Consider the following 23,461-nt stretch of genomic DNA (forward strand, 5'->3'; position numbering starts at 1 on the left):
TTCTACCCGGTTATTTGTTTACTAGACATGCAGAATAATCACTCCAGAACATGAGACAGTTTATAATTAATACAATTTTTATTGCTTCCAAAATGGACAACACATTATAAAAGGAATAATTCATAAGGCAGTTGGTAAACTGGTACATTATAGTCGCACTTGAGTGCTATGCACAACTAGAAACTCTCAAACGTGGCCATGTCAGTCTGTTCATCACATATGGTTTCTTTGATGGACTATATAAAGGCTACACTAAGAGCATTCCCTGAATACACACTTCAGCTGGAAATGTTTAGTTCCAGCAATATGGTGCAGTACTCGAGGGAACACATGCGTGCACACACACACACACGGTGTATTTGTGTTCAGCTTCCCGGAAGTCGGCTCCTAAAACTAAACAGCAGACCATGAGCGAAGTTTAGACCCAAATAACGTCTTTACATGTGATCAAGATATACATAAACACATTTCAGTACAATACAATAATGGATTGTATTTGATCAAAAGTCTGCATGCTGATGCTGGGTCAGTCTTTGGTTTTGTCCTGTCCTGATAAACATGGTAAAGAGCTGATCCTAAATCAGCATCTGTGAGGAACAGGCTGTCAGTAATAAAATAAAGCCAAAATGTTTAGCTATAACTCATGGGTGGAACGGTATTGCAGGAACACAGTACGATGATCATACAAACTAGCATCATGGTCTTTTAATCTGTAGAATTGTGCTTTGAAAATGGGAATTGGGATAACTAATATGGTCAATGTTCAAGAGGGAGAGCAATGTTGCTAGGCAACAGGGCAATATGGCCTCCTCAGCGTTAAAGCGCTGTGTAGCGTTTAAATCTTATATGCGGTCAACGTGAAAGTGTCGCGACCATGGAAATAAGACCAAACGATCAAGAATATCAACTTTTTCCTCGGATATGATGTTCACTTTGTAAGAATAGACTCCGTACAACTAAAACGAACTAATTACACGCAACATGAGGTTCTACAGGTTCTGAGAAAGGTCAGTATTGCGTCACATCCCGTGACATCTGAAATAGTGAAAACCACAAGGCCATGTGTATGGACATTTCTCGTTATCATGGTCAACACAACTATATTTTAACACCACAAATGACACTGTAGTGACAGCGTGACTGTTCAATTATTCCGTTAGTTAAACTGTTACATGTTTACCACTTGTCGTTTATTAGAAAAAAATGCAGAGATACAAAGTTGTCCGAGTTTCATTTTTGAAATGTTTATAAAAATTTTTTTTACTTACACACCTGGATATATAGTGATGTGTACCGGTACCTCATAACTCTGTACCTATTTTTAAAACAGTATACCGTCCTACCACTAATTATAAGCAAACATAATGTCCTTTATTTTGGCTAAACCTTTAATGTTTGTCGTCAGATGCTTGCAAGACACAGGCATAGTTTGTAAGTCAGTTAGGTGCTTTGATGGCAACTGAGCGTAACTACACACAGAGAGGAGAAGAGGTGATCCGTTAAGCGGAGGTGTCGACTGTGGCAGAAGACTAACAGAGCATTAACACACTACTGTGTTGGAAAGATGGACGGACACGGTCACAGAATCTAAGCGGATGCCTCTTATACTCCATTGGGACTTATAGCCAGGAAAGTATGCTAATGCTAAGCATTGAGGCTGGTGTGGGATGTTGTACCATGATTGATTAAATTTGATTAAAGTCATTTACTGACACGTAATAGCACCAAAGCACCTGATTCAGGCCCTGCAGATTTCATAAGCGCACACGTGCCCTTATGCGAGCTAATTAGCATTAGGTAGCTGTTTGTGGGGTGAGAGACTTTATGATATTTCATCTTACAGGACAACAGTCATCCCTGCAACACTCATACGTTCCAGTATATTATAATAATAATCATAACAACAACAATATACCGGAATTACATGTATCTTAATTCATTTTAAGTTATTTTAACAGTTCCTTGGGGTGTAAGAGGTGGAGCAGATGGAGTCAGAGGAGCATCTGCTTTTGTAAACATGTGAAGGACAGAGATCAGATCTGCAAATCCGCTTAATAGAAACATTGCTGTTCAGGTGATGTACAGATCTGAGCTGCTGTGCTTTGCCGTCGCTGGATGAAACCCAGAACGGGAGAAAAATAATGAGAGTAGAAAGTCACAGAGAAAAAGAACGAGAGAGAGAGCGAGAGAGAGAGCGAGAGAGAGAGCGAGAGAGAGAGAGAGAGGCTGACGTCCTCCACAGTGTAATGATGAGCCTGGCGCTGAGGTTGTGCCAGCCAATCCCTGTGCCAGCGCTGCCAAAGCGTCCTGATGGAGAGAGTTACACGGTTTTTCTAGCTGTGAGCACTCGCACAATGGAGCCCACACCACCTACAGAAAGTGCCTAAACACACACACACACACACACAGCATTTAGGTTCAACTTCCAAGAGTCTACAGTAATTACTGAAGTGCTGATGATCAGCAGCATTAATGAGGCATCTCTCCCTGTCCTTAAACACTTGCATAACCTTTTATCATAGTTCAAATTATCACCACATATTGGAATTTTTTTCTTAAAAAAAACAAAAAAAAAACGTATTTTTAGATAAGCAGCCCAAAATTATTGGCACTTTTCATAAGAATGTGTGAAAGTGAGTAAAGGCCAATTCATACTGAAAGCATTTCTAAAGAGTATTTAGTTGTGATTTTCGTCTCAGGGGACAGATCTGTTTCTATTTTAACCAAGGTTTCGATTCACATCAGCTCCTTAAAGCACCCCCATTCATCCTGCTGCGTTCATCAAGTGTGTTTTAACTGAGCTATAAGCATGAAGATCAACTCGAACCACATTTTTCTTTATTTTATAGCGTAATCTACAACTGTATTCTTTATTCATCCAGAAGCCGTGGGGGTACAAACTTTTGCACTCAAATGTAACTATAGAAATACTTAATTCTTGATTTAAAAACTCAGCTTCGCCCACATTGTAAACAAACACGCGCGCGCGCGCACACACACACACACACACACACACACAGCGTACCTTCTCATGCCACTGGAGCAGCACTGCACTGCTGTTCTCTGATGGTCGTTCAAACCCTTTATAGATGTACTTCATAAGCAGATCCACTTTAGTCTTCTCCAGAGACTGTACCGCTTTCTCGATATCGCTAGTCTTAAAGGCGGTGAGGACTTTCAGTACCAGACCCTCAGCCCGGTCCTGCAGACACACACATACAGGTTAGCTAAAATGTCTGGTATACGAGTGCACTGAACATCAGAAGGATATCTATATCTAGCCAGTAGGTTTAGTATTTAAGTGCATTTATACGTCTATGAACTCATAACTCTATAACTCCAGAGACAGAGTGGGCGTGGCTTCTACACCGAGCGTTCATTTCACATAAACCACTGTGGGTAAAGATATTGTAATAACTTTCTTGAGTAAAGAAACTTCCAAAGCGGCATCATCATTCGCTTTTTGGTCCAAATTCATTTTTCATTTATTTACACATGTTCATGTGTCCTTTCCGGGTTTCGTTCAACTTGAGTTTACATTTCTAACGTGGCTGAAGAACGCTGTCTTCATGCAGGTTCAGTCCCTGCTGTTAGCCCAAATCCCAAATGAGTTATGTGGCATTTTATATTTAGCCACTGATGAAAATGTGAAGTGAATGCCTGCTGGAAATTTGTTCATATCTTACATGCCATACTATTTGTGTATACACACTTGGTTCAATATTTCATATCGAATATAAAACATATTAAAAATGTGTGAAAATTAATTACATAATAAATGACATTGAGCCCTTTTCCTACACCAGTGCACAAAGGGCTTATTTAGGTCTGAAATATTTAAAATGTTTCAGTGTATTTCATTTTTTTTGGTTAAATCTATCAGTGTTGTGTAGTACTCCATCCACGCGTCCACCCACCCGTAACTCGGGCACGAGGCGGGGGACACCCTGGACGGGGTGCCAACCCTTTGCAGTGCACAATCGCGCACACACACACCAATCGGCCTACAGTGCATGTCTTTGGACTGGAGGAGGAAACCGGAGAACCCAGAGGAAACCCCCAAAGCACGGCAAGAACATGCAAACTCTATGCACGCAGGGCGGAAGTGGGATTCGAACCCTCAACCCCGGAGGCGCGAGGCAAACCTGCAGCAAACGTCTGGTTCTCGGTTTTGATGGAGCTCACCTTGACGTTCTGGTTCTTGGTGTTGATTGGTGGGTTCTTCAGTGCGGCCTGTAGAGCGCCAATCATATTCCCTGTGCATGGTGCTAAGGAAGAAACTACCGGAACAGCATCACAATAACAATCTTACCCGCTGTATGTTGAGGAACACCTGACCAAGAAAATAATGAATGTTATGTCAGGATCTCTCAGGACCACTTGTTAACATTCTCAGCCTGATTAGACTTGTGAACTAAATCCAGAAGCGCACTGCTCACTTCACTCTTTATGTCTTACCTTCCTAGTTTTAGGAACAACATTTTAACATGCAGGAAAATAAACATTTAAAGCAATATTAAGGCCAAAAATGTAAGGTTTTCCACTTTACCCAAATACAGTTTATTGAACCAAGGCGTGCTTATTGTTTTTAACTTGCTTCTTTAGTTTTACACTGAAGCTGCAAGGCTAATGTTGCTAACAAGTAACAGAAGTTTATAACTTTGAAGTGTTTAGATTTACTCTGCTAAAGCATACGAGCAAGAGAAAAGTCGTTTCTAAACACAAACACATGATCTTTGCTTGACTGTCAATCTTTGTGCACGGTTGTTAAACGCTCAGCAACAAGGACGATTCGAAGTCGTGTCCCAAATACAACTCGTTTAAACTATATAGTACGTTACTCGGGCTGTAGAACGCTCCTGTAACGTCACCTAAGTAGTGTGTAGTGTGTAGGGAGTAAGGTGCTGTTTAAGATTCAGCCGGCGTAACGAATGAATGAGCGCTAACCACACCCTTTACATTTCCTAGCCGACAATACTGAGGCTTTTTCTACACCGGTCAATAACCAGCAAGATATAAACCACTAAGTAAAAATAGCGTAGCCAAAAATGACCGAAATCCAGGTGTGAATATGTGATTAGAATAAATAAATAATAAACTATAAAGGATATTGTCTGATGAGGGAGTCGACTTCGGCCTCGTCCGGACCCAGTTGATTCTCACCGCCTTTTTCTTCTTCGTCCACAAACTTGTTCTCGTCATATTCGTCTACGTCAACCTTTCGGAAACGGTCCGATACCGTGTTCTTCGACATGTTAAATGTCTTGTAAAGCTATTATATTACAGAAAAAGAAAGAGTAGCCCGAGCCCCCGGCACTTTTCAGGAAGCAAGCAATCCTTCCGCAGTCACTTCCGCATAGAGCGCCCTCAAGCGGTATAGGACTTCCGGTTTCTATTTCATTGTAATGCACAAACTCGACCACAAGGTGTCAATGTTTAGCTTTCTATGTGAAAATCTCATCACAGCAGCATAGGGTTAAGGACTGAAATCTGGGAATCGACTCTTTTCAGTGAATCAGGTCAATCGGTTCAGCTCACCTATAAGAGCCGACTCTTTCGGCTCCTCACAGCGCCCCCTCGCCCCAACTCTGTTCAAAACCATGCAATAATAATTAAGTAGGCGACACAATGCACTATTATGATTGAAAATATCCATGGCAAATGATTTCTACATTTATTCATATTACGTAGGCTAATATGTTACCATTTAAATATTCACTGTGCCACCAATGCTATCATGCTAAATAAAGTCAAATTAACGGAGCTCTTTCGGCAACATTGTTTTATTGTGTTTTGCGAAAGTTTTACATTTTATTTGGTTTCATAAGGTAAACTGCGGGATGTTTATATTAAAAAGAGAGTTTCTTGTCAGACAGCGACATCAAATACTTTCTTTTTTCACTTGACCTAGTCTGTGTGTACAAACTTGAGCCAAACCATTGTATGTGGAATCGATTCCAAAGCTTTGAAGCGTCTCTCATGAATCGACACTTTTTTGGGCATCGACTCGTCAGTCTTACCCAATTTTCACAGAGACATCCACCCATCCATCCATTTTCTATACCGCTTATACTACACAGTGTCCCGAGGAGCCGTCTGACTTGAGAACAGAGGTTGAACTGCGTGGATCCATCAATGTTGCCCAATCATAAATGACAGAAATTCAGCGATATTCAACAGTGAGTGATTTTTGTAGCTTGTTAGATATTAGATTATCTTGTTTTTTTGATCATTTATTCCACCTTTGTCAAATACACATTTACAAATATTAAGGATTTTTACCACAATATTAAAAACAAAAACAATACTAAAACTAAATACAAATGAAAAGTAATGATTTTCAAAAATAAATAAATAAATAAATAAATAAAAAATACAAATGAAATCAAAACTATTTATGCACCATTGAAACAAACTAAAATGAAGCTGCAATTGAAAACCAAAATACAAAGCGAAATAAAAATAAAAACTAGCAGTATTTCTAAAACTATAATAACCCTGGATCCAGTTTATTACATTGGTTATGAAGCCAGACATGAAGTGGATCAGGATAATCCATGTATTAGTTTTGTTTATAAGTGTGTCTTGATATCTGTTGGTTGCAACAACTCGGGGGTCGTGCCTCAGGTCACCAGCTGGGTCTGTGAACCACAAGCCAATTCACAAGCCAATCTCTGGTGAAAAGAAATGATCTGACAGAAACCTTATAGTTGCTCATGATGGTTTTGTAGTTATTCGTTAATAATTTATGTAGTGTTTTTGCAAAGAAACAAGAAAGGATGATATTCAGTACTCTTGGTTATCCAGATTGAACTGGATTTTTATTAGGGTACAACAATTTAAATAATTACAGAGATATTCTGGATCCAATAAAATACAACAAAACTTTTGAATATCATTATTTGAAGAGTCTTTAATTCAGGATGCATATCAAGCACATACTCCCTGAAGTAAGTGTAACACATCAACCACTGATAGTGATTTCTGAAGATCTTTTTTCTTCAATGGTCTGTCAAAAAATAAAAATAAAATGAATGATTTGTCTGCACAACCTGGTTATTTCCATAACCAAGAAGACAAACAGTTCTCATTCTGCAGTACATGTTGTTGTATCTCATTTTCATTGTTAGTGTTATCAAGTGCCAATTGTACAGTGTTATTTGCTATTAACTGTAGAGTTAACTATAAAGTCATGAGGTCAAATTGCCTTCAATAATGCCACAGAACTTAGATGATGTTAAACATACTTGATTCATAAATAAGTCTACTTACTACACAAAAATACTAAGATTACAAACATAAAAGTTACTTTGAGTGACTCTCCTGAACTTTGTAATTAACAGTATAAATAAATCTTATTCTAATGAAACATCAGAAATATTTATTTGCATTACTGATATATAGTACATACACAGAAAATGGCACATACATACTAAATAATAATAATAATAATAATAATAATAATAATAATAATAAAAACAAATGAACTGGTCATCCCAGTCCTCACCCACACTCAAACGGCTGGTCATTTGACCAGTTTCCAAAATACAGTTTACAGGAATGAGCATATTATCTTACAGAAAAGTTTCCAGTATAAAAAGGCTTGAATTTCATGAGCAGACATCATTCAGACACTGGAACGTGTGCATGATGCCAGGAAGTGTGCGTGTACAGTGTACACAACATGTCACATCATGCCATCACTTTCTGCTGATCCTTTCAGGCAGCTTGTGGAAGGGAAAGTATGTGTTTCTGTGTAATTTAATCTTTCAACGACTAGAAGTCTCAGGTCTTCAAAATGGAGCTAAACAAACGAAGTGTGACAGTCAGCAAGTTGTCTTAAACCGAATGCACACTAGACAACTTACTCTAGATTTACAGAAAAGGGTCGAACACTACACAGGATCAGGACCGAGACGAGGTATAACTTGTCATGACATAAAGACCTGATTAAACTGCCAGGAATCACAGAGATGTAAAATAAATTACTTTTAGCTATTTGTTATAAATAACATAGTTTTGTAGGGCTTTTTGTTTTCTACAATATTTTGATTAATTGAAAATCAGTGACAGTGCCTTATGGGCAATATACACTATTTCTTAGCCACTGAAACTACACCATATACACACTTGGAAGACATCTTGGAAGAAAGGATTACATTTACATTTTTCATTTCATTTAGCAGACGCTTTTACCAAAGCGACTTACAAATCAGGAAATACACGCAAGATTGGGACTCTTTTTAAAATATGAATTCAAGCCAAACTCCATGGTATGTTATGGATATTCACATGTTATTCATACCACAGTGCATTGTGGGATTTCTGTGTGGGAGTGCAGAGACGTGGTTTTCAGACATCACTATGCACTACATATTGAACAGTTTGTGGTTTTCTACACTGTAACCTTAACCACTTTAGACTGTGTGTGTTGATTATTAGAGTGTATGGACATTCCTCACTCAGTCAAGCCCATCGTAAAGATGCAGATCTGTATGTATGTATGTGTGTGTGTGTGTGTGTGTGTGTGTGTGTGTGTGTGTGTGTGTGTGTGTGTGTGTGTGTGTGCGTACACAGGCAACACAATCTGTCTCTTTGTTAATGACTGCTAAAAGCTTTAAACATGTTGGAAACGCCACAAAAACGCCAGTTGCATACTGCGCGTTAACATAGCGTATCCAGTTCTGCTCGCTTTAACTTATTTCCATTTTAACCTATTGTCCAGCAAACTTTGATACCACATCCAAACTCTCAGGAAGCCGAGACTGTGATTTATCCGCTGGTTCTGTTTATCTGTTAGGTGTGGCCTTCTTTATGCTGCCGATGCCGCGTTTCAGGAACTTCTTGTTTTCAATCTCATTGAGCGAAAGAGAGACGTTGCAGCGTGACGGGTTCATCCGCCTCTGGAGAATGCTGTCTTTGATGGCGTCTTTTATAAGCTGCAAAACAATGCGGGGAAAAAAAAACAACAAAGGGTGGGGGCGGGTTGGGGGCGATGCCAGAGAACCTGAAGTCATTCAAAATCATTATATATATATATATATATATATATATATATATATATATATATATATATATATATATATATATATATATATATGTGTGTGTGTGTGTGTGTGTATATATATATATATATATACACACACACACACACACATACAGAAATAGACTGAGGATAGTTAACTTTCTTACTCAGCAAACAGTCAAGTTAGGAGGTTTGCGAGTTAGGAGGTGTGGCCAAAAATACAGTGCCCTCCACTAATATTGGCACCCTTGGTAAATATGAGCAAAGAAGGCTGTGAAAAATTGTCTTTATTGTTTAACCTTTTGATCTTCTGTTAAAAAAAATTCACAAAAATACTCTGCTCTCATGGATTTAAAACAATTGCAAACACAACACAGGTTTATCAGCAAAAAAAAAAAATCTTTCTTAAATATAGCTGTGCAACAATTATCGGCACCCTTATGAATTCATATGAGAAAAATATATTTTAAGTATATTCCCATTAATATTTGACACATTTTAGGACATCTAGATTATGAAATTATTCAACCATAACTTATTGTTTCACAGGGGTATAAATATGAGGAAACACATAGGCCAAATTCCCTTAGTCATTCATAACAATGGGTAAGACCAAGGAATACAGCTGTGATGTGCGGTAAAAAGTTGTTGACTTCACAAAATATGAAGTGGCTATAAGAAAATAGCACAAGCATTGAAAATGCATTGAAAAAGCCTCTACTCTCATCCAAAAACAAACTCAGGCGTCTTCAGTTTGCCAGACACTACTGGAACTTCAAATGGGATCGGGTTCTATGGTCAGATGAAACCAAAATAGAGCTTTTTGGCAATAAACACCAGAGGTTGTTTTGGCAAACACAGAGAGGTAGCCATATGGAAAAGTACCTCATGCCCACGGTTAAATATGGTGCTGGCTCTTTAATGTTTTGGGGCTGTTTTTCTGACAGTGGACCTGGACATTTTGTTAGGATACATGGCATCAAGTATGGCATCAAATATCAACAGATATTAAATGAAAACCTGACTGCCTCTGCCAGAAAGCTTAAAATGGGCCGTGATTGGATCTTCCAGCAGGACAATGGTCCAAAACATACATCTAAATCAACACAAAAATGGTTTACTGACCACAAAATCAAGGTCCTGCCATGGCTATCCCAGTCCCTTCACTTGAAACCCATAGAAAATCTGTGGAGTGAACTGAATAGGAGAATCTACCAGCGTGGACCTCGAAATTTAAAGGACCTGGAGAGATTCTGTATGGAGGAATGGTCTCAGATCCCTTGCCCTGTATTCTCCAAAGTCTTCAGGCATTATAGGAGAAGACTCAGAGCTGTTATCTTGGCAAAGGGAGGTAGCACAAAGTATTGACTAAAAGGGTGCCAATAATTGTGCCACACATATTTAACAAAGATATTTTTTTAATAAACCTGTGTTTTGTTTGCAATTGCTTGATTAAGAGTATTTTTGTGATTTCTTTGCACAAAAGATTCAAAAGGTACAATTTTTCACAGCCTTCTTTGCTCATATTTACCAAGGGTGCCAATATTAGTAGGGGGCACTGTATGTACAGTACATTAGAAATCATTTAGATAATATAATTCCTAATATTCATTAATAATATAATTAGGAAACTAAATCACATTATATTAGCTTTAAATATAATACAATTATTATAAAGCAATCAGGAGTATGAGATGGGCATTATATGAATAAAACAAATTATTACTTAATTACTATAATTATTATTACTATAATTTATGAATTATACTGTATAATACAGTACAGTATATGCTGTATACACTATATACTATAATATTTATTAAGATCTATTTTTCTGTAGTCTGTATTCAGCTATTCCTTTCTGAATGAGGGAGAAAACAGACCTCAATGTTGTTGAGCGTGTTGAACTCCATGAGGTCGTGCAGCTGTTTGAATGCCTGGTTTGAGTACTGGAAGTTGAATGTGGAATATGGGGTCTCAGGATCGTCAAATATGTCAAAGTCACCAAACTCCTTCTCCTTAGCCGTCTCTCTGGGAACTCCTTCAGAACAATAACATAAAAGACATTTTATTTACATTATTAAAGAGCTGAAAGGAATCTTTAATATAACACTAACAATGATTAACCAATGAATAGACAGGACACAGGCTAGTAACCAACAATGTACAAACATCAGATGTTACAGTAAGGTCGCATTCTCATGTGCAGTCATGAGCCTGTGCACTGACAGCATGACAAACGTGGATTGTTAATGTGTTAATTCTGTTCTAGCCATTATCGAGCCATTCTACCATACAGCTGTGTTTTCAGGATTTTTTTTTTTAAATATAGCTAGTATTGGTGAACTAGCAACTGGAAGATGAAGGGAGCAGAGTGTGAGGTGATATTAAGGTGAGCTTTTGGCTGACTAATTGGATTTTTAAATAATCCGATGGCTCCAGAATGATGCAACAAAAATATGTTCACCCTATTGTTCAGAGATCATGATTTTGAATCGATTTTCAATCCCAACAATGGCTCGGAAGCAAAACTGTCTGTGCTGTCTGGGTGGGAGGGGTAACATTTCTGTCTCTCCCCTGTCAAGCATGAGTAGCAGTTTAGAAGGATGTGGTTGACTGGCTTCATATGTCTCAAATGAAGCATGCGTTAGCCTTCACGGTAGATGTCACATGATAAGAGAGAGCTGCCTCGTGGGTGGGAATAGGCAGGTGACCAAATTAAGGAGAAACTGAGAAATTAAAATGCCTTTAAACCTATATCTTCAGTGTATGTGGATACATAATCTGCTAACAAGTCAAAACCCTTTACCTTTTACATTTACAGGACATTATTGTAAATACCAAACAACCTTCTTGTACTAAGAAATATTCTATAAATGTAAGCATCACAGCTACTGCAGCTTAAAAAAAAAAAAAGGCTTTATAACTAATGAATTATTCGTCTCCTAAATTGCACACTAAAGTCTTAGACCATACGCTATATATTTGACTTTCTAGTGGCTGGATGTTTGTAGGTTAATCCAGATACTGTCAGCAATTGTAGTATGTATTAATAGTGCACTATATTGTTGAATTCCTCAGTGTGTACACACTAAAATTATGCAAAGAACACAGTTTGAAACAGCTCCATAAAATATGTTTTTTGTCCTCACCGGGAGCTTTGAACTCCCTGAAGTGGATGTTGGCCAGGACGAAGTGGATGACAGTGGGGCAGTGTTTGTCTTCTGGCCTGGGCTTGAACACGTAACACTCCTGTAGACCCTCGCGATCAAACACCTTCACATCAATCTTAGGGAAAGGCAACTTGTTCATGCGTGCCCATTTCTCAGCCAACAAAAGCTCCTGAGAGAAAAGATATGTCACAGTATCATATTAAAGGTTTGAAACGGTCATAAGATACAATCATATTAAATTATTTAGAATATGCAGCTACACTATATGGCCAAAAGTCTGTGGACACTGGACCATCACACCCATATGTGCTTTTTGAACATCCAGATTTTCCAGATTTTGTCCCCCTATGCCTATTCTGCTGCTGTTATAACTGCCGCAGTATCCTGTTCTCATTTGCATGACACATGATTCAAAAAAGAATCATGGTCTCTACCCGGACTATTTTCCATACTAACCTTAAAGGGAGGACTGGAATCACCCGGCCTGGCTGAGAAATCGAAAGATATGATGAGATCAACGCCCCGCTGGGGTCGCAGGATCAGTGGATAGGGCAGGTTAAAGGTTAGGCCACTGTCCACCACATGAATCTTCTTACTCCTTACATCCAGAGGCTCGTAGATGTGAACAAACTCATTGGGATCTACAAGAAAAGTATATCCGTAAGGACTCTAAATGTGACCGATTATGAACGACACCTGAGCCATTTAGATTATTGTGCTTTTTGAGGAGAGTGCATGAATTATGACTCTTCAGCAAGTCTTCATTTGATTCTGTTAGTCCCAGCAAAGGAGGCGTAGCTACAGTACCTATCAGATCCAGTAAAGGAGGTGTGGCCTCAGTACCTGTCTAATCCAGTGAAGGAGATGTGGCCTCAGCACCTGTCTAATCCAGTAAAGGAGGTGTGGCCTCAGTACCTGTCTAATCCAGTGAAGGAGGTGTGGCCTCAGTACCTGTCTAATCCAGTGAAGGAGATGTGGCCTCAGCACCTGTCTAATCCAGTAAAGGAGGTGTGGCCTCAGTACCTGTCTAATCCAGTGAAGGAGGTGTGGCCTCAGTACCTGTCAGTTTCAGTGAAGGAGGCATGGCTTCAGTGCATCCCAGTTCCAGTATAGGGGGTGTGGCCTCAGTACCTCTCAGTCCCAGTAAAGGGGGTCTGGCCTCAGTACCTGTCAGTCTCAATGGAGTAGACATGGCTGTCTACTGTCAGTCCCTGTAAAGGGTGTGTGGCTTCAGTACTTGTCTGTCTCAGTGGAATAGGCATGCCCTCTGTACCTGTCAATCCCTGTAAAGGAGGCGTGGCCTCAGTACCTGTCAGTCTCAGGGAAGGAATGCTTTAAAAGTACCTTCCATACACTTAATCACTGATTATGTATCAAAAAAAGAAAGGTACACTTTCCTCCTTAAAATCTTCAAAAAAATCTTTTTCAAAAACATAATCAACATGAACTTAGGGAGCTTCCTGTTAATCCAGGAGCAAGCTGGCAAAACACATGCAGGATAATGGACTACTATGGTACACATTAACATTAAATAATGCTAAAGGTCTGAAGTAGTCTGAAAATTCCACACTTATGTTTTAGAAGGAGTACTGAACATGAACTGCGTTTTCTCCTCACTGCAGTGTGACTGGGAACTGGCACTAAACTTGACTCACTGAAACAAGCCTTTATATAGTGCTACAAACTGAAAGCAGTGCAGCACAGCACAGCGCTTAGGGCAAAACCTGCAGTGGCATGCAGAGAAGCAAGTGTGCCTGCATAACATAAATGGTCATTTATTATGGAGGGCATAAATTCTCAGATTTACTGAAAACTGATGTTGCACACTAAGAGTTTTCTCCTAAACAGCTAATGGATAAAGCATGCGTGTTTGTGCACCTGTGACGGCGTCCACTTCATCCTCAACAGAGACCTGTGGCAGGAAAGGATGGCGGTGTGTGAAGGGCGCAGACGAGTTTAGGTTCAGGCCCAGCATGAAGTTGTGCACTTTTCCAGCACGGCCTTCACGTGTGTTAAACAGTGACGTGTCACCGACCATGGAGGTGAACATCCACTGCACCCAGCTTGCCTGAGCATTACGCTGCCGCTCCTCCTCCACCTCAGAAGATTCTGTACCCACTGAGACACAGGTAGAGGAAAACAAAATATGTAAACAAGGGAGAAGAGATGAAGAAACAGGGGAAGAGGAAGAGTAAAGGTAAGAATAAATGGAAGGTGTGAAGAAACAGGGAAATGAATAAGGAAAAAGTGAGGAAAGGAGAAAGATAAAAAGAGTCAAAGAAGAGGGGAATATTGCAAGAAGAAGACAGGGAAAGAGGGGGAAAGAAGAGGAGGTAAAACAGAGAGAGAGCAAGAAGAGAGAGACAAAAAATAGAGAGAAAAATAAATACAGTTAAGAGGGAAAAAAGATGGATAAAAAAGAACGAGCGAATAGCAAGAGAAGGCAAAAAAGACAGAAAAAGAAGAGACAAAGCAAGAAATGAAGGAAGACAAATGGCTTATTTGATAACTGAGTGTGAATTCAGTTTTGACAAAGTGTATTTGAGAGAACTATAAAAGTGACTCACTCCTGCGCAGTTCCTCTTCGTTATCTGTTGTGTCGTTTCCAAGAATGTGCTCTGGTTTAATTTGCTCTGCAAATAAAAAGCACAAAGCAATGAAATAGCTGTATAGAAATTCTCTACACTTGCAGATCCAGCTCTTACTTTTGTTTAGTTTCCATTCTATATTGTTTGGTGCGTAAAATATGAACCTTAATCTTTTTTTGGGGTTTCAGTACAATTTAAACATATGCTACATATTTTAAAAAGACATTTTAACACACATAACACAGTTATATGTATAAATGATTCAGTGAATTGCATACTACCAGGACAAGACATGCCCACAAACACTAAAAGAATGAAACAGCTCATGCAAAGGTGACACGGTTTAGAACTTTACAGATACAGAGAAACTCGTATCGATTCAGTAATACTGAACATGCTGTTTGTTTTGTTACTGTCACAATTCAGACAGTGTGCTACATCAGCTTGTGCATGTGCGTGAAAGAAGTGTGTTAAGGTCTAAACTGATTAATTTCCCACGGTCTTTTCTCAGAGTGAGAAAGGAAGTCATAATCCACCCAGTGATTGCACCCACAGTTTATAGAAGAAAAAAAAAAGTGTCATTTTCTACAGAACAAGTACGACCAATTAAACCAGACAGAAAGACGTTATTTACTGACTGGCCTACTTTCAGACAGCGCATACCACCATCACTTACAGATGATAGATTTTCAATGTGATTGCAATAAGTTAAAGGTCTCAAATAGTCATATTGTAAGAAAAGGATGCGACCAATCCTACCGAGCTCCTCCTCCATAGTGCTGCTGCAGCCAGTTGTCTCCTTCACTCCGATGACTCGATTAAACAGGATGGAGAAAGCACTGCCCCACACACCTAAACACACACACACACACACACACACACACACCACTCTGTTCAGCCATCTCACTTCCAGGAGACCTTTCCTATAAGTTAATTATACATAATTACACTGGCTTAACCATTTATTGAATCACTCTTCTCTAGACAAATTTAGAAGAGTTTCAATTCCATTATCTTCAGAGCATGACCTAATTTCTCAATTATTATTGTCATAAAACAATACTGACAAATGTAAATATTTCAATTGTCACAGGTTACAGTGTGCTACTTCATTATTACTGTGAATGCCAGCCCTCTGTGATATATTATTAGGTTTGTCTAACTGATTTTTAAATCCAAAGAATTAACAAAACTGTGGCAGTTGGGTTCTTCTATGCCTCCTTCACCATCCTCCTCAGTGTGTACTTTCTGCCTTTCTTCTTCTTCTTTTTTTTTTTTACTGTCAAAGACTTTTGAAACTTTTCAGCCCTGATTGTGCTTGATGCGATTTTTTTTTTTTTTTTACTGCTTATGCATTTTCTATATCCATTAAACCTGACTTGTACAGGCTAATCACAATTTGTCCCTTTGTTGTTAAAAGCTCTTTGATTTTTCCCTAAGGTGATGAAGTATGAAAGGATATTACATGAGGGCAAACTCATTTTCGGTCAACATGGTTTCTAGAGATTAAGCAGCATTTTTAGTCTGACCATTTGTGTGCATTTTAAATATTCTTTCAGGGTGTCAATAATTTTGCCACATTTTGAAGAAAAAAATAAAAAATTTTTTTTAAAAGAATGCTTTAACTAGAATAACTTTTGTTGAAGGATGATTGTTAAAGGAAGTCAGTTTTCCAATCACCGTGTGTTTATTTTATACAATTATTTTATTCCTATTCTCATGAAGGGTGCCAATAATTCTGGAGGTAACTAAAAAAATTAAAATACATGTTGATGATGAGGCCTCAGGTGAGTATAGATGATGATGATGAAGATCTAGTTATCAAAGTTTTTATATCGTTTTTTTTAATAGGACAGATTTTCTTTCCTCAGTATCTTACCCATTAGGTAGTGTAGTGGGTTCTCGTCATACTTTTTCACAACGCTGCCCATGAAGAACTTGCTGCCAAAGAGCTCAGGGGCCATGAAGGTGCCATATTTTGCCATGCCAATCTCATAAGGACTAAACTCCACCCAGTCTGTCATGGGAAAAATGCGTACAGAATTAACAGGAAGCTCCATCTGGTTTATGTGATAAGTTCTCAGAAATCTTTAGTCAGTTTCAGTTTGTTTACACCATGAAATAAAACAACTATCTCGAAAATGATCGCCAGATGCCTGCTGTAAACTCTGCCTCCTGACACTCTGCTTTGTTTAGTCAAAGTTGTCATGTGTGGCAAACTATCATCTTACAGGACAGTTTCACTACAATAGATGGAAGAGCTGTTACTGCCTCCATGATAGATCAGTACTATGTCAATACAGCAATGCTGATCATGAGTGTGCTTTGCATGTCTGCCGCAAGCTATACAAATCTAAGCAAATGTGTTTAGCTGTTGCCACCATGCTGCATCAGGTGGACCCACGGCCAACTCCAGCTTAATGAAATGCTGACTTTCTGACCTGCCGAGTTAGTCTTGAATTAATGGTGATGACAGAAATGAGGTGAATTAGGTGACGGAAATGAATCAGGAATTAGTAAAGGAAAGAAATAGCTGGCATAGCTTCAACTGTTATATAGAGGTATTCTTGTGTTCATGGTACAGATGGACAAAAATGTAAAAAGCTATTTATTTGAAACTAAATTTCACAAAAAAATTTAAATGTAAGAAGCATGCTCTTACCGGCGAACATAAGTTCAGAGACGTTGGGTTTGACGTGCAGGCAAGTGAACAAAGGCAGGGGACATTGACCTAGTTTCACCTTCTCCTGCATGGAGCTCAGTGTCGTGTCCATCCGCTGTCTCACACACACACACACACCCACACACACACACCCACACACACACACAGAAAAACAGAATAACGTTCCAGTGATAAAAGATTTGAATTCTTTCCATGACCCAGGCCCTCTTTTCTGGCTTCTGGCTGATTTATGGGCTCCAAACCTTTGAAAGCATGTTGAGGAACACGTCAGAGCAAGACATTGTGTTTTTCTTATGGAGATATGAGCTTGCCTCAGTGCGCATGGCACTGTAGTCAGGACTGGTGCTTTAGTGATAAGAGAGTATTAACACTGTTGCCAGTGTAGATCTCAAAAGTTTACAGTGGTAAAACTCCGACCTGTGCAAACTGTAAAATCATCACATGCTGCTTTCAGACTGTGTCCAGTCCTAGTGGGGTTTCTTAAACTGTATGATATGCTCTTATCTAAGAACAAACTAAAGCTAAAACAGCAGCAGCTACCCAGAACACAGAGTTACTTAACATCTCCACAGATTACAGTTTGATGTCACTTCAGTTGATCATCACACTCAATCAGGAGATGTGGCACAAAGTTGGATGATTAAATTCTTTGAATAAATTTAACTCCAATTTGATTTGTATATTAATTGCTTCATGCATACTTATTCTGCAACGGCAGCCAAATGATGCCTTTTTAAGTGTGTGCTCGATGATCTAGACTTCAAGTTAATACATCTGTTGATGACACTTCTATTTTTGTGTGTGCGTGTGTGTAACCTTCTCACCCCCGGTATAAGTGTCTCTCCGATGAGCATGCCGAAGATGTCAGTGAACGTGACGGGCTGGCCGTTTGCTTTCTTCTTCCACAGAGCTTTAATGTAGCGTTTGATGTGTTGTGGCATCAACAGTTTGAGTGGATTGTTGCTCACACGCTTCATCAGCTCCTGATTGATGTCTTGGGGACCTTTCTCTGGAAACTCTGGGTGTGAGTATAGCGTGGACATGTACCTGTGCAAACGTGTCCGTTAATGATCAGAGAGTGTGACAGCCAGTACAGTGCTCACTGATTGGCTCTTTGGCATGTAATATGTGTGCACCAATTTATATTTATAGTTGACATTACAACTGTATCAGACTGAGTGTGTATATTATGTCATATGTTACATTACACTGGTTCATGTACACTTATTATTTACATGATAAAGTAAATGTGCATTTCCAGAAGCAAATACTGTACTTGCAAAGTGGGAAAAGTGATAGAGGAACTAAAGAAGGTGAAATTTATAGAGAAATTCAAAAGTTTAACAGTGTTAAAGTTACTTAAGATTTTGAGGAGGAGAGGAATGATGGATGGATGGATGGAAGGAAGGAAGAGAAAGTGAATGAAAAAACAGATACAGATTCATTTACAGACCATGTTGAGCCAGAAAGTCCTGCCACATATGTAGCACAGTCCAGCACTCCAGACTCATACAGAGCCTTCATCACCCCAGAGAAGCCCACCATGGCACGAAAACCCCCTCCTGATCCCACAACAGCGATGGTGGGAACCTGGACACAGCCAGGACATGGTAATAATTAATACAGATTTACTGTTAGAAATAGGGCAACGTATCCAATGCGTAACAAATATTGTAGGTGAATGTATACATATTATGTACAAACACACTTGACTATAGATAGGAAAAATAATTCTTAAATGCCTCAAGATCCCTCGTGAAAAATTCTGCAATTCTGCATAGGCTTATTAACGTGTTTCCCTGCTATAAGCGCTTTTCATGGTATACAAGCTCCAAAAATGTAGAAAATGGGGTGATTTGTACATTCTGCCCAGTTGGAGAGACACACTTATAAGTGACTAGAGCTCACCTCATTCTGTGAGGTGGGCAGGAACCGTGGGTTTTCCATGTTAAGGAATTTTTTGATGCCCAGCATGACTCTGTCTCTACGTGTCTCTCTGAACAGCTTCTCCTGATCACACAGGGCCATACTGAAGCGCAGGTCAGTGGACGAACTACAGAGAGAAAAAGCTGTCGTTAGTAACACTAACACGGCAGGCTCAACAAGATTTTTTTTTTTTTTTTTTTACAAAGCCTTGCTTTTCTGAGAAGACTGATGTACTTACCAGACTTCCAATGACAGCTCCAGGTGCACCTTTGTAGTCTGGTGATATAAAGTAATATTAATTTATTTTTTTGCCAAGTCTGCCTTCTGGATTTGCATGCATTACTGACAGTAAAAAAAAGCCTGGTATATTAATTATTCTACTTTCTCAGGCCACAGAGACAAAAACAGCAGGAAATAAAAAAAATCAGTCTGCTCTGGGTAAATCCCTTCACTGATGGCTTATGATTCCCTTCCCTTATCTCCACTTATCTCCACTTATCTCCATTACCTATCTTACCCATGTCATAGCTTTAGTGGAAAACTAATGAAGCAAATGTCAGACACAACAACAACATGAAACTACACTTACAATAAGTGGAAAATGTTGTATATTTAATTTTTGGCCAAACTATTGCTTAATGAAAATTTTAAAGGTATCACACCCACCAGAAGAAAGACCTTAAGCAGAAAAGTTCTGATAAACCACCAGTTTGGCTCCAAAACTTCAGACACATACTTCATACTGCAGAGTGTGTTATTACTCCACATTCTTTTCCAATGTTTCGCAACACTCTTATGTCATCCACCTCTAAATATTACTGATCACTTGTCAGGATTATTGTGTTATTTAATCACTCAGCACAGTGAAGAAGCTACATTCAAACACACCCATGTACAGACACAAGCTATTAGTGACATTAATCCTGAGCTAGACTTCACACAACATGTACCAGGACCAGAAATGTACAAATTTGACATTTTGCCAGCTACAGTGTTTTTGTAAGGTCTTGCACATATTCCTTTGGAAACCATATTACTATAGCTCTATTTATGAAATGAAAGCATTGGACATTAAATTGACAAATGGAATATTTTCATGCTCCTTCTTTTATGCTTCTTCAAAGCAAGTTAACATTTCTTATCCACCCTGAACGAACAGTTTGGGCAATAAGTCTCTACACGACATTCTGTCTCTAACGAGGGTACTGTTGCTCTGGGATGTCCTTTTGTCCAGTTTTATAGATAACATTATGTGATACAAAGTCAGAAGGCACATAAGCAAGTCTGTTTGAGTTGGTAAAAAAGCCAACGTTTTGAAGGTGGATGTGTCATGATTTACAGTAGTCATACAGTTCAGTTGTAGATTCAGTGCTAAAACAAAGAGGCAAACGTCAGACACCAACTATGTCTGTTGACTGACTACGTTTGCGGGAAAATACCTAATCATCATCCTTATTCATTCCCCACTCACTACTGCTATACCAATTTAAACATTACAATCTGATCTGACCCATTAATACGCATTAGCCTACCTTGCCAATAGGCAGAGTCACCATCTCTGGCTGTCCTACTTTCAGTTTGCTGACTGGATATGTAGCTGTGCCCAGAGTCTCATCCATGACATAGTTGGCATCCATTAAAGTCATCTAAAATGTGAGAAAGGAGAGTGTGATGACAAAGAAAGATCAGTGATAGTCACTTATCATTGCTAATTCACATTACCGGTAATTCAGTGACTGGATGATATATGTGAAAGGAGTATAACACAACAGGGTGTGCTATAATATGAAAATAACAAAACTGAGTGCCATTACGACAACAAAGAGTTTTATTTCTCTTACATCACAGCAATGTTCCAACAATTACACATTTTTATTTATTAAAGAACATCATCCTATGTATCCATTGAATAATATTTAATGTTATATATTTTAGTTATTAATTAAAAATCTGTTTATTATTAGCTTTTAATTATGTGAGTGTCTGCCATACAATTCCCTGTAAATGATTTGTTACTACAGAAATGATAACACATAAGAACAAGCACATTAATAGAACGCAGACAGTGCTAGTATCAAAGCTCTGGTTACAGGAAATTATGTTCTGACTAACCAGAACTGAGGATTCAACAGTGCTGTCGTAGAATTCGATACTATTAGATCTGATTACTAAAATCCGGTGATATATTCAATAACGAATTTCTCACCTCCAACACATTGTCCTGCTGTGGGTCCAGAAGGAACTCGAAAGTTTCGTTCCACTTGGGATGGATGTCATTGTCTATGTGACGTGTTCTTTTTCGTGACTCGGGAGCAGTTGGGATTGACAGCTCTACATACGGGTCTGGCGTGTCCACTGCTCACAAACAGATACACAATGAATGCTTCATCATACGCAACATCTTGCTGTAACAACAAGCGCTAACAAAACAAAGTCTACACTCACGCAAGTCCCCAAGCGCGCCTTTAGTGACATTTTCCGCTCTCACCACAGTCACTCTGAACTTGTGAGAATATTGATGTTCGACCTGACGACACAAAAGACTCATATCAGTGACTAAGCAACCAGCCAAGAGAAACAGCTGATGACAGGTTTGTGTTCATGCAGTTGAGAAAAGAAATAAACTGGGTTTTTATAGACCTGGATGGGATTTTTATATACATATCAACATTTGGGTTTTGTAGATGTGAACCAATCCCGTACTTTCTCCAATTAAATAAAAAAACTGATACAGTAAAATTAATGCAGTCTGGAGAAACTGTTGAATGATGTGTAATGCATATATGAGTCACATTTCAGCCCTGCCACTGAATTGTGGCAAAAAAACACAACATTTTGTGATCTGGTATGAACAAAATCATATTTCAAGTAAAATAGACTACAAAAAATAAGACTACCTTCAAAATACAAGGCTGAACTTACTATAATGTACTGATAGGGGTCTATGGAGGACATCCTGCCAGTAATGTAAGTTTCAGCCTAGGGAAACACATTTATATGTCAGGAAAGGCTTCTGTTTGTCTTGGGTGACATCTGTTAACTAAAAGAGAAAAATGTGGTAAGAGTTTCAATCAATAAAATTGTAATAAACAATTTAACATCACAGTGAGCTCTGAGATTCTGTCGATAACTAAATTCCCAAAGGCCTAAGTATGATGTAGCAGTATATTTGAATAGACTTCCAGTTTGTTATCTCCTGTTCTTTCAACAACTCAAATTAATTAGGTAAATATCTCAGCAAGACAAAGTTTGTTGTGTTAAAATCTTGAGAAGTGCTCTGTGTTATCTCAAGAAAAACACATGTGGTCACAAAAACATATTACAAGAAGTACAGTAAATTATATATATATATATATATATATATATATATATATATATATATATATATATATATATATATAACAAGACATTTTAAGATCTTCTGTGCTCTATCTATCAATCTATCTAACTTGGTTGTTTTCACTATGATTATTACGAGAGCAACAGGAAACCAAAACGTCGTGCATAGCTGTGTTTGTATTTATTTTTTTTTTTTTGGTGTTTCTTTTAGAGGTCTGTATGTGTTGCAGCAGTAGAAACTATCTACGCCTTTCATGAAGTCGACTCTACAACAAATACATTAACTTCTCGCGCATGCGTATTTCCACCAACATCGGGAATCAGTCAATTAATCTTCTGGATGTTTACTTTTATATTAGACGCAATGTTCAAACAGTGCAAAACCAACAACTCTGGGAAACCAAACAAACATACAACTAATAAAGTTGCTCTCTAACTTTATTTTAATTAACACCACAGCTTACAATGTCCAGGTTTTTCTACTACTAAAAAGAAGATACATTAAAATGAATAGAGTTTTCATTTCTGCTTACCTTTACCGCAGAGCAGAAGCATATCCTAAAAGTCAGCCGATTCTCTCTCTCTCTCTCTCTCTCTCTCTCGCTCTCTCTCTCACTCACTCACTCTCCCCTTCTCTCTCGATGAAAGTGGAGGTACTGGGCAGGAGAGAAAGACGAGAAACTATGAATCAGCCGATCTACAGAAGCCCCGCCCACTATGGAAAGCC

The 23,461-nt window shown here is 38.7% G+C and overlaps 2 protein-coding genes across 3 annotated transcripts; both read right to left on the reverse strand.

Moving 5' to 3' along the window:
• Nucleotides 1-56: 56 nt before the first annotated feature.
• On the reverse strand, nucleotides 57-5,430 carry arpc5a (actin related protein 2/3 complex, subunit 5A). The gene is made up of 4 exons (XM_053646321.1): nucleotides 5,111-5,430; nucleotides 4,186-4,257; nucleotides 3,026-3,202; nucleotides 57-2,383 (listed from the first exon to the last, which is right to left on the reverse strand). The coding sequence occupies exons 1-4, from the start codon at nucleotides 5,252-5,254 to the stop codon at nucleotides 2,321-2,323; spliced, it is 456 nt and encodes a 151-aa protein (XP_053502296.1). The 5' UTR covers nucleotides 5,255-5,430; the 3' UTR covers nucleotides 57-2,320.
• Nucleotides 5,431-6,793: 1,363 nt separating this feature from the next.
• Nucleotides 6,794-23,399, reverse strand: pla2g4aa (phospholipase A2, group IVAa (cytosolic, calcium-dependent)). 2 transcript variants are annotated; one of them, XM_053646318.1, is made up of 18 exons: nucleotides 23,268-23,399; nucleotides 22,318-22,374; nucleotides 21,841-21,922; nucleotides 21,602-21,750; nucleotides 20,928-21,041; nucleotides 19,634-19,671; nucleotides 19,378-19,522; nucleotides 18,923-19,059; nucleotides 18,294-18,516; nucleotides 17,449-17,563; nucleotides 16,666-16,803; nucleotides 15,546-15,638; nucleotides 14,766-14,831; nucleotides 14,077-14,316; nucleotides 12,655-12,839; nucleotides 12,178-12,367; nucleotides 10,909-11,066; nucleotides 6,794-8,939 (listed from the first exon to the last, which is right to left on the reverse strand). In XM_053646318.1, the coding sequence occupies exons 2-18, from the start codon at nucleotides 22,348-22,350 to the stop codon at nucleotides 8,790-8,792; spliced, it is 2,256 nt and encodes a 751-aa protein (XP_053502293.1). In that variant the 5' UTR covers nucleotides 22,351-22,374; nucleotides 23,268-23,399; the 3' UTR covers nucleotides 6,794-8,789. The 2 variants fall into 2 exon arrangements, with proteins under 2 accessions (XP_053502293.1, XP_053502292.1); XM_053646317.1 differs by having other exon boundaries at nucleotides 22,318-22,435.
• Between the last annotated feature and the right edge of the window lie 62 nt (nucleotides 23,400-23,461).

This window comes from Ictalurus furcatus, chromosome 17, assembly GCF_023375685.1.
Source record: "Ictalurus furcatus strain D&B chromosome 17, Billie_1.0, whole genome shotgun sequence".
Lineage (NCBI taxonomy): Eukaryota > Metazoa > Chordata > Actinopteri > Siluriformes > Ictaluridae > Ictalurus > Ictalurus furcatus.